This window comes from Pezoporus occidentalis, unplaced genomic scaffold (genome assembly GCF_034315485.1).
Source record: "Pezoporus occidentalis ecotype Australia unplaced genomic scaffold, CSIRO_AGI_Poc_V1 ctg164, whole genome shotgun sequence".
Lineage (NCBI taxonomy): Eukaryota > Metazoa > Chordata > Aves > Psittaciformes > Psittacidae > Pezoporus > Pezoporus occidentalis.
In genome coordinates this window covers 2,041,082-2,053,593 of record NW_026913466.1, presented here as the reverse complement: position 1 = coordinate 2,053,593, position 12,512 = coordinate 2,041,082, and the positions used below count along the sequence as shown (strand labels likewise).

The 12,512-nt window shown below is 37.0% G+C and overlaps 1 protein-coding gene across 10 annotated transcripts in view; it reads left to right on the top strand.

Annotated features, from left to right (window-relative positions):
• The window catches only part of EVI5 (ecotropic viral integration site 5), a 77,908-nt gene that overhangs the window by 15,341 nt on the left and 50,055 nt on the right, over positions 1-12,512 (top strand). For all 10 annotated transcript variants that reach the window (XR_009963705.1, XM_062613183.1, XM_062613190.1 and 7 more), the window contains 9 exons: positions 197-386; positions 3,444-3,668; positions 4,715-4,789; positions 5,549-5,674; positions 6,431-6,574; positions 7,343-7,432; positions 7,546-7,643; positions 9,062-9,122; positions 10,435-10,488. Coding sequence is in view for 9 of the 10 variants with exons in the window: in XM_062613183.1 (XP_062469167.1) it covers positions 197-386; positions 3,444-3,668; positions 4,715-4,789; positions 5,549-5,674; positions 6,431-6,574; positions 7,343-7,432; positions 7,546-7,643; positions 9,062-9,122; positions 10,435-10,488 (1,063 nt within the window). In the remaining variant the exon portion in view is untranslated. The remainder of the gene's footprint in view (positions 1-196; positions 387-3,443; positions 3,669-4,714; positions 4,790-5,548; positions 5,675-6,430; positions 6,575-7,342; positions 7,433-7,545; positions 7,644-9,061; positions 9,123-10,434; positions 10,489-12,512) is intronic.

The window sequence follows — 12,512 nt, the reverse complement described above, 5'->3', positions numbered from 1 at the left end:
GAAGAAGCAGTAACACTGACCAGTTCATTTCAAATTTAGTATAAATGAAGGTCAGAAAAACTGTTCCATGGAAACTTTGGGAGCATTCTTTGTAATGAGTCTGGGAGACTTGACTTCTAAACAATTAATAGTGTGGTCCTGTGATTAGAAGAACTTGAATTTATTTGGGTGGGGGTTTTTTGTGCTTTCTTTGCAGACTCCTGGAAACAGATAGCAAATCTTTGCGATCAGTAAATGGGTCAAGAAGAAATAGTGGATCTTCTCTTGTATCTAGTTCATCAGCTTCTAGCAATCTCAGCCATCTTGAAGAAGACTCATGGATCCTCTGGGGGAGGATTGTGAATGAATGGGAAGATGTACGGAAAAAGAAAGAAAAGCAAGTTAAGGTAGTAGTTGGACAGCTTTTTTTTGCCTTTTTTAGGTTATATTGTAAAGTGATGCAGATGATACTGTTTTATCTTCCTGTTGGTCTTACTTTTAAAATAAATATGTAATAGGAGCTTCCAGTTGAATTTGTTCCATCCCTAAGCCTTAGTGCTTCCTGTGTAACTGTTACCGAACTTTGGTAATGGCTTTGCCCAGGTAATGTCTTTATTAAAAACTACTGTTTACTGTATCTTGAATACTAAAGCTTTCAGTCTACCTCTAATGAGAGGTTCCTATGAATATAGGGAAGATTTGCTTCAAGCTTCCAAAATGGAATTACTGAAAACCCGCTTGAGGGCATCTGGATGCTGTGATTGTTTTCCCACTGAGCAGCTGTCTTTTTCAAGCATTCTCATTAGAAGAGCTGACAATCCTACTGTATGAGGCTCTGAGTTCAAGCTTTTTGTGCATGCCAAGTGCGTTGACCCCAGGGATGACCTCAAGCATAAGAACGCATAGTTTCTAAATCCTGAGTGGAACGAACAAACTTTGACCAGTGTGTGTCCAGTCTGGGTTAGTTGTGAGCATGTACAGCCATGGAGTTCAGTTACACTTTAAATTCAAACTAAAAAGCAGCTAGGGAATTTGAACATACCCATGTTACAGAGGCTGCAAAGTACAGCAGCGTGGGATTGTTGTTTGTAGGCAAGTCTGTTCTGCTTTGGTTCTTTATTGGCTCTAGTCTGTAGTTCTATGTGCAGAATACAAATTTCAAGGTCCTTTGAGCAGATTGAAATGTGTGCGTATGAATAGGTTGTGGGAAGGCAGAACAATGGTCTGAAGTAAAGTATCTTTTATGTGAAGCAGTTGTGAAGAGAGAACATGACTTGAGAGAGGAAACATGGAAAAAATTAATTCAAGACTTCTAGCTTGCCCAGGGAGAAGTTTCTGGAAAGGTGTTCCCAAAATGCCAGGAGAAGGAGGCCATGTGAGCCTGGCAAGAGAAAGAAGTCAGATGGTAATATCTGGTTGGAAAGAATTCATTTGAGCTGCCTGCATTAGAACTTCTTAAAGTTTCACGATTATACTTGGTTTTACAGCTGGCCAAGTATATTTGGGGAGTATTTGACTAACTTCTAGTGAATATTTAAGTATATTGCTAGTGGCTTTTCCTTTGCTGGTTAAATAATTCTAAATATCTTCTTTGTTTTTGTTTTGTTTGTCAGAAGTCAGCCTAAACAGTGTCATTCTGCATTTACAGTGGAATACCAGAACATGCATATCTATTTCCTGACTGTGCCAGTAGGTATGACTTTAGCAGCATAGGTATCTTTTTGTCTTGGCTGTGAAAGCAGGTCTTAAGGTATTATGTATCTGTTAAGTTTTTTAAGCTTTAGACATAGGTGTATATAACTTCTTGCACAGGGGACATGCTCCATCCTGATGCCTCTTGATCCACTTCAGAACTCGCTTCCTATTTATGGAGGGATTCTGAAGGATGACTTAAGTCCTGCTTTTCAGTGTGCATAATAGCATATAGAATAGCATTGCTTTATTGGTGCTTAGCAGGTGTGTTTTCCTGCTGTTCCTTTAGGAATGTTGAAGGGATTGACACTGTTACTCTGTCAAGTAGCTGCACAGTAACTTAAAACAAGAAACCACTTGCCAATGCTTCATTACTGGTAGCCCTTGAGTTATTAGATGATCCACATTGTTGGTGCATTGATAGTGCATTGCTGACAAAACTAGAGACAGATGTGGAAGACTAACATGTGAGGGTGGTTGTCTTGGATTTAGAAATCCTTCAGGAAATAACACAGGACTTCATAGTTGTGTCATTGGCGAGACAGATAGTTGGAGTGGCATTTACTGGGATGGTCTGAAGACGGCTGGAGATTGTGGGATATTAGAAAATTGAGGTCAGTGGTGCAGAACTCCTACAGTAGAGTTCAAGCTTAACAAAAATAAACTTGAAAGCAAGAGTATCTTTAAAAGTTACCACTGTTGCATTAATTATTCTTGATGTTTGGCAAAGTAGGAGAAATACTTGGAACAAACAGGCCGAAGAGGAAGCTTTGCAGATAGGAGATTTTGTTCAGACTAAATACTAGTGAAAGAAAGTCTCCTTTAGGAGAGAGAATAGATAAGTTCTTAAGATAGAAAAAATTATTAAAGGAACCAGCTTGTCTGGAAGAGGCCGTATTCAAGGTCAGACTGATCCTTGATGCAGAACATACCCTGAAGATGGTCTGTGAACTTTCTGAATCATGCTTTTTTCTTGTTTTCAGATCATGCAACAAGGCTACTTTGTGCTTATGCTGTCTGAAAAGACAAGTATCAGGTTCTTAGATCTCTTAAACTGGGAAGGTCTGAATTGTGTAATACCTAGCTGATTTTTCTTTTCCAGGGAAGATGAAGGAAATTGGGTTACTTCAGTACATGTGAACTTAATATTTTCTTGGTCTAGTGTCTCAAACTGCATTTAAATACTTTCTTAAAGGAGAACTTGCAAATACTGGCACACCAGAGAAATTAGATACAACTTGTCAAGTTTGCCAAATGAATTCTGACAGTAGTACTATGCAGTTCTTTTGTTGCAGTTGGCTGTGCTACAGGTAGTTCCAGCTCTTATCATTTACCTATCTTGGAAATAATTTTTAGTCACAGATTTCTTATTTCTCAATCACTATAAATATAATTAAGAGTATTATCTTCAGTCATCTTTTGTGAAATATAAAATTAACTGCAGTAAATTATGGCTAATGGGAGTTCTTATTTAAATTTACGTGAATATTCAGTTTTTCACGTAGCCTACTAGGGGCTTACTTTCATTAGCTAATTTAGCCACTTGAAATGATGCAGGGTCTCCTTACTTTTGTTAGCTAACAACGTATCGTGCTAAACTATGCATATATACATACTATACTGCATACTATAAAATGCGTGATTGGTTTGTGACATGATGTAAACATTTTCTGAAGATGTGAGTAACTTTGTTGAAGTGCTTTGTTCTTAAAGCTTATGCTTATATTTTCAGGAAATATAAATAGATTTGTATACTTTTTTTTGTGCTTTAGGAGCTTGTTCGAAAAGGGATACCTCATCATTTCAGAGCAATCGTTTGGCAACTCTTATGCAGTGCTCAAAGCATGCCAATTAAGGATCAGTATTCAGAGCTCTTGAAAATGACATCTCCTTGCGAGAAACTAATAAGAAGGGACATTGCTAGGACATACCCTGAACATGATTTTTTTAAGGAAAAAGACAGCCTTGGGCAGGAGGTCTTGTTCAATGTCATGAAGGTAAGTCAGTATTTCAGCCCTTTAAAATACATTAGCAAAAATGCGCACAAAAGGTTGGGGAAGAATTTGCTTTCTGTATCATGAACTTGCATCAGTTTCATGTGCTTAAGATTTTTTTTTTTTTTTAAAACTTGCTCTGCTTGACACTGGGAGTGCTTTTAACAAATTGCATTCCACTAATTACAATTCCAGCTATTGAAAGCTATCTTTTGAGTATGTTACTTCTATAGTTAATGGCTTTACGTTATAAGAGACTTAAACTTATTAAGCTTCCATTAAAACCAAGTCACATTCTAACTGCTGATAGTATAATGGAATAAAGTGTACTGTTAAGTAAACAGTGTTGGCCAAGACAAGAACATTGTAAATCAGAACTGTTATTCAGTTTTCAAGTGTTTCTGAACTGCAAGTGGTAGCAGCAAATGGCAGGTGCAAGCTAATGTGCAGTTGTTACAGTGCCTAAGCACAAAATGAGAATGCCACCGTGAAATTGTTTGCATTGTTTTGTCTTCCTTGTACTAAAGCTTAAATTTTGAGAGACTTTAACATCATTTCAACAGACAAGTTAGCGGGTTTCCAAATCAGAGTAACTTCCATAACTTTTAAATGAAGATGAAACATGCGTGGAGATCACTGCATTTCCTCTACCTGTAAATAAAACTGCAGCACATAATTTTTCTGATAAAACCTGTTGTTTCTTTGGTCTGTCTCCTGCTTCAAGTAGTAACCTTGTGCAGTTTGTATGCCAGCCATGTCTGTTATCTTCTGGCAAATTCCTGTAGTTGAGAAAAGCATGTATTATTTTTTTTTTTTTAGGTATACCTTAGTTTTAGCATTGTAGCTATCAGAGAGCAGAGTTCATACCCCTTTGTACAGGCAAGTAGTGATTAGAATATCTAACTAAAATATTGTGCATAGAATGTCTCTCCTCACTGGGTTTAAGAGAGGAAAAGTAAGTTATTAGCAAAGTAATAGCATGAACTACTATTACATTTTATTCATAATGAGGTTTAAATTGTTGCGAGTCTTTAAACTTTCTTTCCCAGGCTTATTCTTTGGTGGATCGCGAGGTTGGATACTGTCAAGGAAGCGCCTTTATAGTTGGATTACTGCTTATGCAGGTAAACACGATATTAAAAATACGTGAACCTTTAAAATCCCTGCTAGAATGCATTATTAAACATGGTGGCTTACTGGGAATTTCTAGAACAGCTTTCCTTCATCATTCTGTTACAATAGAAGTGTCAGGGACTGCTGTTCACTCTGCAAATCCCATGAGATTTATTCTCTGTGGTTCTATTTGCCAAGATACTGTCTTTGAGAATACATTTATTTCTCAGGACTAAGATAGGATTGCAGACTTCAGAGCTATTTTGGTGAATGCTGTTTCAACTGTTAACAAACTTCTCAGTTCTATTACACTGAATCTCCTCAGAGTTCTAATGGAACTTCACAGTTGATTTGATCACCTTAAAGCTGCCTTTGTATTACTGCATTTTGTTTTTGACAAAGTAAGGTATATTATAAGAAATGTGCATACCTCCACTTCACTTTAAAAATCAGTAGAACTCAGTATATACAAAACTTCATTACAGTAATTGGTTATAAATCCTTTAAAAAAAACATGCAATCAAACCCAAACCCCATTCCTTCCCTCCCCAAACAACAGTAAAAAAACCCTAAACAAACCAGCCACCACCACCTCCGCTCTCCCAAAACCAAACAACAAACCCAAACCAAAAAAATCAAACCACCCAAACCCAAAAATAACCAGAACACCTTAAACCCTCCCAGGCTTACTCTGCTATATCCTTACTTACTCTGATATATCCTTACATTTGTCTAGAGTTGTTACTGTGCTTTTTTCATTTTTACTATAGATGCCAGAAGAAGAGGCATTCTGTGTGTTTGTTAAATTAATGCAAGATTACCGACTACGAGAACTCTTTAAACCAAGCATGGCTGAACTGGGCCTTTGTATGTACCAGTTTGAATGCATGATACAGGTACATACAAAAATCTATCAAACTTTCTCTTCAGTAACTCTTAATAAGGAACTTGGAAATCACAGTTAACAGTGGGCATGTCTGCTGGCTAACAGGCTGTTCTGACAGTAGCTAGTGTCAGAATTTCAGGAGTAAAGGCATATGGCTGTGTGGTCTACATTTTTAATATTGGGAGACAGTGACTGGCTTTAAACACAAGCATGAGTATTTGTATTGCTACAGTTAAGCATATGAATGTCTTACTCCGTTTGGATTGAAGATTCTGAAAGTGTCATCAGAGCCAATTTATAGCTATTTTTATAGATACAAACTGGGAGATAGTCTCATACATAGAATTAAAATTGTGTTCAGACTTGGCACTTAGAACACTTTCTTACTGGCCAGGTTTGTGGTTTGTTTCTGAACATGATGCTCAGGGTGGGATGTTAAAACACATGTCTCTGGCCATATCCTAGATTTTTCCAGCTCTTCTCTGTAGCCCACTCTAGATGTAATTTACAGATTTACAAGCCTGTGACTTCCTGTTATGATCAGGAGGCGTTTTTGTAATCTCTGCTTTGCAGGGTAGAAGTGCTACAGGGTATTCAATGTTGGGACTTCAGCTGTGTAGTTCTTGGTAATGATGAGTCCTGTCTTTCCTAGTCCTCTGTTACTAAGATGCTGTCTATACTAAATATCAATTATTCAAAATCTCTCAAAACCATGGACGCAACAAAACTCCCAGCAAAAGCTTAACATATATTCTTTTTCTTCTAGGAGCATCTTCCAGAGCTTTATGTGCATTTTCAGTCTCAGAGTTTCCACACTTCTATGTATGCATCGTCATGGTTTTTAACTATATTCCTTACAACTTTTCCACTACCAATTGCAACAAGAGTATTTGATATCTTTATGTCTGAGGTAACTACTCAATCCTCATATGCTCTATTTCAAGGGTAGCTGTTAAAACAGCTACTTTTTTTAGGTAGTGGTATAAATCCCACTATTGTGTGCAAATCTCACATAGTCCTGCTTTTAGTTTTTATGCTTATCAGATTATTTTGTAGGGGAAGATGTCTGTGTATGTAGTCTGTCAAGGAGGAGCAGCTAAGTCTTTGAATGTAGATACTGTATGTAATTCTTCTCTAAGCCCGTTGAAGAGTTACTATATCTGTCAGTTCTGGATGCAGTAGCATTGCATCCAATGGGGACCTCAGTTTCTCAGCATTATAGAAACTTTGGGATGGAAAGTGATGCAGCTTTCAAGCCAAATTGAAGTTCCTTGAGGTTATACAGGCCAAGGTGAGGGAGCGTTGTTATCTGTTACTGTCCAGATGATGTACAGTAGCAGAAGAAACTCATGGAATTATTCAGTCACCTAAGTTGTGTTGAGCAATGGAGCTTTGTGTGGTTGTAACTGGGAACAAACAGAAGTTTATGGTCCATTTATGCTTTTTCTCTGCAATCATCGTTTAGAAAATACTAAATCAAAGGTGACTCCTTTCCGCTTACACTTTAGAATGTACAAGACAGTGTATATGGGCAAGACATTCCCTTTTATCTGTTTAACTACATTGTACCCTTTTGTTTGAGAAACTGGATGAGATTGGTGACATTAGTGAACAGTAGAATTGTTCTGTACTGTTGACGATGCCATGAATAACTACTGGATATTTCTTCTGTTTTCAGGGTTTAGAGATAGTATTTCGAGTAGGTTTAGCAGTACTTCAGATGAATCAAGCAGAGTTACTGCAACTTGACATGGAAGGAATGTTACAGGTAAATTAAAGTTATAACAATTGCTAGAGATGTCTGAAATGTGTAATGTGAGTGTGTGTATATTTCCTCCCAGCTATTAATTTTATGTTATCTTGTGCTCTGATTCCTTTTAGCACTTTCAAAAGGTCATTCCACATCAGTTTGACAGCGGTCCAGACAAATTAATCCAAGCATCTTACCAAGTCAAATACAATGCAAAAAAGATGAAAAAGTAGGTATAACGTTTTGAGAAATGGATTATACTGTTGCTAAGAACTGCTGTTTATCTTTAAACAACAATTTAAACTTGACCAGTAATGTAATAGTTATTCACTATTTCATTTTGAATTTGCCATCTTTAAATTTTTTGGTGTGTGATAATATAAGATAATAAGTTCTGTCTGCAAGAAAATTCTTCTAAAGCAGTATTTGCTTTTTTTCTTATATATAATAGTTATATCACATTTATAAAGTAACCTAAAAAGCTTTTTAAGAAACCTGCAAGTTATGGGAAGTTACAGCACTTCTGTGAGTATGATATGAATAGAAAAAACTCGGGGGCATGGGGGTGTGTGAGTGTGGTTTTTTTGGGGTGAGGATGGTTTGAGTTGGTTTTTTTTTTTTTGAAGATGAAGTAGGGAAAGGAGGTTAAACTTTAAGATCTAGCCTAAATTCTTAAGACTTGTGTTCTTAGGAACTGAAAAAGTATTCACAGCGCTGAAGAGCATGTGTATGGTCGTGCTGTTTAAAATATAAATAGATGAAACTTTGTAATACGATTGATAATTGTAAAACAACTTTCATTTGGGGTAATACTAATTTTTTAAGGTTAGTTGCATGTCTTCTCTTTCCGGCCTTTGGTAAACTACGTTTTGATAAGACAAGCTGCACATACTGTGCTTTTCCAGGATTAAGTTTGGCAATTCTCCAGTTGGTTGTAATTTATTGTACAGTTACTGTTCTTGCACTGCAGATTGTGCTGGGGTCTTTTGAGTTGAATTTGCCAGTCCTTCTGTCAGCGACCTATGATCGGTGCTGTAGAGTGAGCAGTCTTCTCTAAAACAGAACTAGTAACAAAGCTTTCAGGAAAAACACTTTCTCTGAAAGTCCATAGAAGTGTATAGAGTTTAAGATCCTACCATTCCAGACTAAACTTCCTTGGTTGCCCTCTGTAGAGGCATTGTTGACCTCAGTTTATTTTTTCTTGTTGCTACCTTTTTCAGCTTGGACAATTTTGTAGTTTGCTGGAGAGGGGCCAAAATTATTTTACATGTTTAAGATACTTATCTCAAATATCTTGGCATCTTCTTGTCTTCAGTACTTTCCAAGCTGTTTTCTTTGGCAGAATCTATTGAATTGATTATTGTATCGTTACACTGCGTGTTTTTTACAGAGTAGCTCCAAGTCATTGCCGCTATAAATGTATGAGAAGCACCTGCACTTCAGAGTGCCCATTCAGGATCTGTTCATACCTACAGTCTTTAAGTCTAATGTCCAGACTGAATATTTACAGGAGTGCATTTCAAGTGGCCACTTAGAGGAAATATCAGTAATCTGTATCTCTGTTCTACTCTTGTTTGTTTGGTATCATACCAACAAGTAATTTATCCACACTATTTCTAATCATAATTTACTGTTTCTAATTTTTAGGTTAGAAAAGGAATACACTACAATAAAGACAAAAGAAATGGAAGAGCAAGTTGAAATTAAAGTAAGAGAGCCTCAACAAATTTAGTTATGGATCAGTTAAATTCCTAGATGTGGACTTATATATCTGATCGGTATGTGTGGCAGCACATGTAATTGAGGTCTCCAGATTCTTTCAACACTTGTGTCTGGGGTGTCTGTTCAGAAAGGACACTCGGAGTGAAATTACTGAGACTTCTGGCAGACATTTAAAGAGGTATCTTTGATGAAGATCTGCTGTATTCCTTTTTTCATTATTTTCTGCTGACTAAATCTTGGTTACAGATGGCCTCATTTATCAGTGGTTCCAAATATGCTGGTTTAGGTGTAGGTGTACCACACAGGAGGTTTTTAAAACATAAAATAAGAGAGAGTTTTATTTTGAGATCTTGATTTTTTTTTTTTTTTTTTTCCTTACACATTGGACCCAAGGCTGTGTTTTCTGTCTGCAGTCATCTTTTCTTTTGGAGCTTCTGCAATTGATACATCATGTGGGGAAAAAAAACACCCTGTGGGTGAAGTTTATTTCCCTTCTATGAACTGACCTACTTCCTGTATGTACTTAATCACTGCATCTTTTTGCCTTTGTGTTATAAACACGTATTTGCCACTTTTACCCCTTTTTTATCACTTTTTTTTTATTCACAGCATGGTGTTTGATCTGGATTTCCTTCCTTGTGTCATGTTTTTAGCCAGTTCCATGAGAAAAGGCAGTGGGAGAAATGATAGTCAAGTGCAGTATATAAAGCTTAGTGGAGGGAGAGAGGTACAGGTTACTTCTTCCTGACCACTGCTAGTCATTTTGCCTTTCAGTATCACTTTCTGAGGCATGGGTTCACAATTCAGTGGCATGTACCTGGAGGCACAAAGGTGTTCCAAGCTTTTTCAGGCAGTTACTGTTGTAACAGGCACAGAGGCAGTTGGCAGCTTTAGGATCTGGTAATGGCATCTGAAATAGATTTGCAGGACTCAGATGATGGCCCTCTGCAGAACAGGACAGAATAATACCATTTGAAAGACAACTTTAACTCCAGATTCTAATCTTTCAACTTACTTCAAATCCTTCCTTGTTTCCCCCAATCTCAAAACCAAAAAAACCCTACCCAAACAAAACCAAAACCCAACCAACCAAACCCAGCAACCCAAAGCTGTCTGTTTCTAAGCCCTTCTTTGGGACCTTATATAAATCATTCACTGTCTTCTGCTAAGATCTGCTGTGTTAGTGAGATGGCATTTCATAGATGTGGCGTGATAAAAATGGTTTTAGCTTGCTTGGTTTTTATCAGACTTTCAGTTCATAACTTGAGAAATATAGTTCTGAACCATTTACCTTCCAGAGGCTACGAACTGAAAATAGACTCTTGAAGCAGCGCATTGAAACACTAGAAAAAGTAAGTATGTTGGTAATTATATTGGACCTGTGTTAATTTATACTTAAATTCATGGCCATTTTATTATATGAAATGGAAATCTCAGAATTTACTGTTTTCTGCTAACCTATGGTGTTTACTAACAGTGCTTAGCCAAATAGCATGGCAATAATGAAACAGTTAGGGTCAGTGCTTGTAAATGTGTGCAGTTGTTAAGTCTGACTCTTACTGAATATGAAATCAAACATTTTGACATATCCAACTTCTGTTGTACTGTTTTCTTTCTGAATTAGAAGCATCTGTTTAAAGTCCAGAAGACTACATGAAGTAGTGGACTGCTTGGGTGGAAAAGAGGTTATTGCGAGAGAATCCTCAATTTTGACCTTGCTGGGTGTTTTTACATAGGAGCAAAATGACAGACCTACCAATGACCAGACATGGAGATGAAAGCAGATTACTTCATCGCTAGCAAATACAGCAACAGAGGGGTGGTGTTGCAGCATTCATATTCAGTACAGAAAATCTGCTGCTATGAAATTGTTTTATGTAGTTTTGAATTTTTGTAGCAATTCTGGGTACAGTGTGGGGAGAATATTTTTTATTTCACACAGATTTAGTCTGGAGCAGAGTTTTGTTAGGCTTCTTTGTAACTGGATATGACTTTAAAAGTATGCATGATAACTGGTATTCCTACATTGCCAGCATGAAGGCTTTGTTCCCTAGTGGCCTCTCCTATATTCTGGTATCATGCTTCTTGTGACAGATTGCATCTGAGCTGGCCTGCTCTAGAATGAGAACATTCTTGTCCATCTTAACCAGGAATAGCAACTGTCTTTCATCAAATGAAATGAAATGTTGTGAGTTGCTAACAGTGGTTTGTGTTTCACAGGGAAGAAAATGGTAGAGGTTCAATTTAGAGTGACATAACCAAAAGATGTCACTTCTGCTGTTAAATCCACTACAATTTCTTGGAAAATCAGTCAACGTATGGCAAATTCTCCTTAGTTGATTTCTGAATTTTTAGTGTGGGGAAAATGCAAGTAATGAGAACATATGGAAGACGTGACCAGAAATGCAATTTTATAAACATATTTGTTTCTATTGAAGTGCTGATAAAATTAACTGAAAAGTGCAAACTCTTAAGGAGTTTGAAGCTGTAGCAAATCACTTCAATGCTCCTCACAAATCTATAATCTAAATATCCCTGTTGTACACTTAACTTGCAGAGGTTTGAAATCAGAGGGGCTTTTAATTAGGAAGTCCATGATGAACTGCCAGACACTAGTGCTGTTGCAAGTTCTGTACTAAAAATTTCAGAACTCATTTTAAGTGTTCCATTCTGACTGGAATTGGAACATTTCAGAATGGGAAAATCTTATCTGTTAATAAGAATTTATGATGTTTGCTCTCATCACAGCATCTGAAAAGCAGATCATAAATTGTAAACACACCCATTCAACTCTTCTGTTGGAAACTTATTTTTATTATAAAATATATTTTTCCTCATCCTAAACTGTCTGATTCAGTTGTGATTTCCTAAATGTACCTTAATGAGAAATGTCTTGCCTTAACTTCTAAGTATTGGCTCTTATCAACCAGTTTGAACTTTAATTTTAATAAAAGTTCCAAGGATGAAGATGATCTGTGAATAGATGTGTTCTGTTGTAGAATATGCAAAAACTGAGTGCTTTCAAGGGTGATAGGGTAGAAATTAATGAAATGTGCAACTCAGGGCGGGTTGGGGATGATGTAGTGCTTGTCAGCATGCATCAATGCAAATTTCTTACTTGAAAAATTTTGGCAAGGAAAGAGAATCTATTAACTACTCTACCAAGTTCAGTAAACCAAAATACTAGCTGTCATAGTTCAGATTTTTTACTTGTGTCTGTCAGTTTGCACTATTTAACTTTCCTGCTTCATCTATTTGGGAGCTTTAGTTCTGCATGAATGCCTCAGTGCTTAGTGGAGATTCCTCTGTGCTCAAATTATGCCTTCCTTTCACATTGTGGGCAGACCATAGACCCTACCTCGCATCTAGCTCCTAG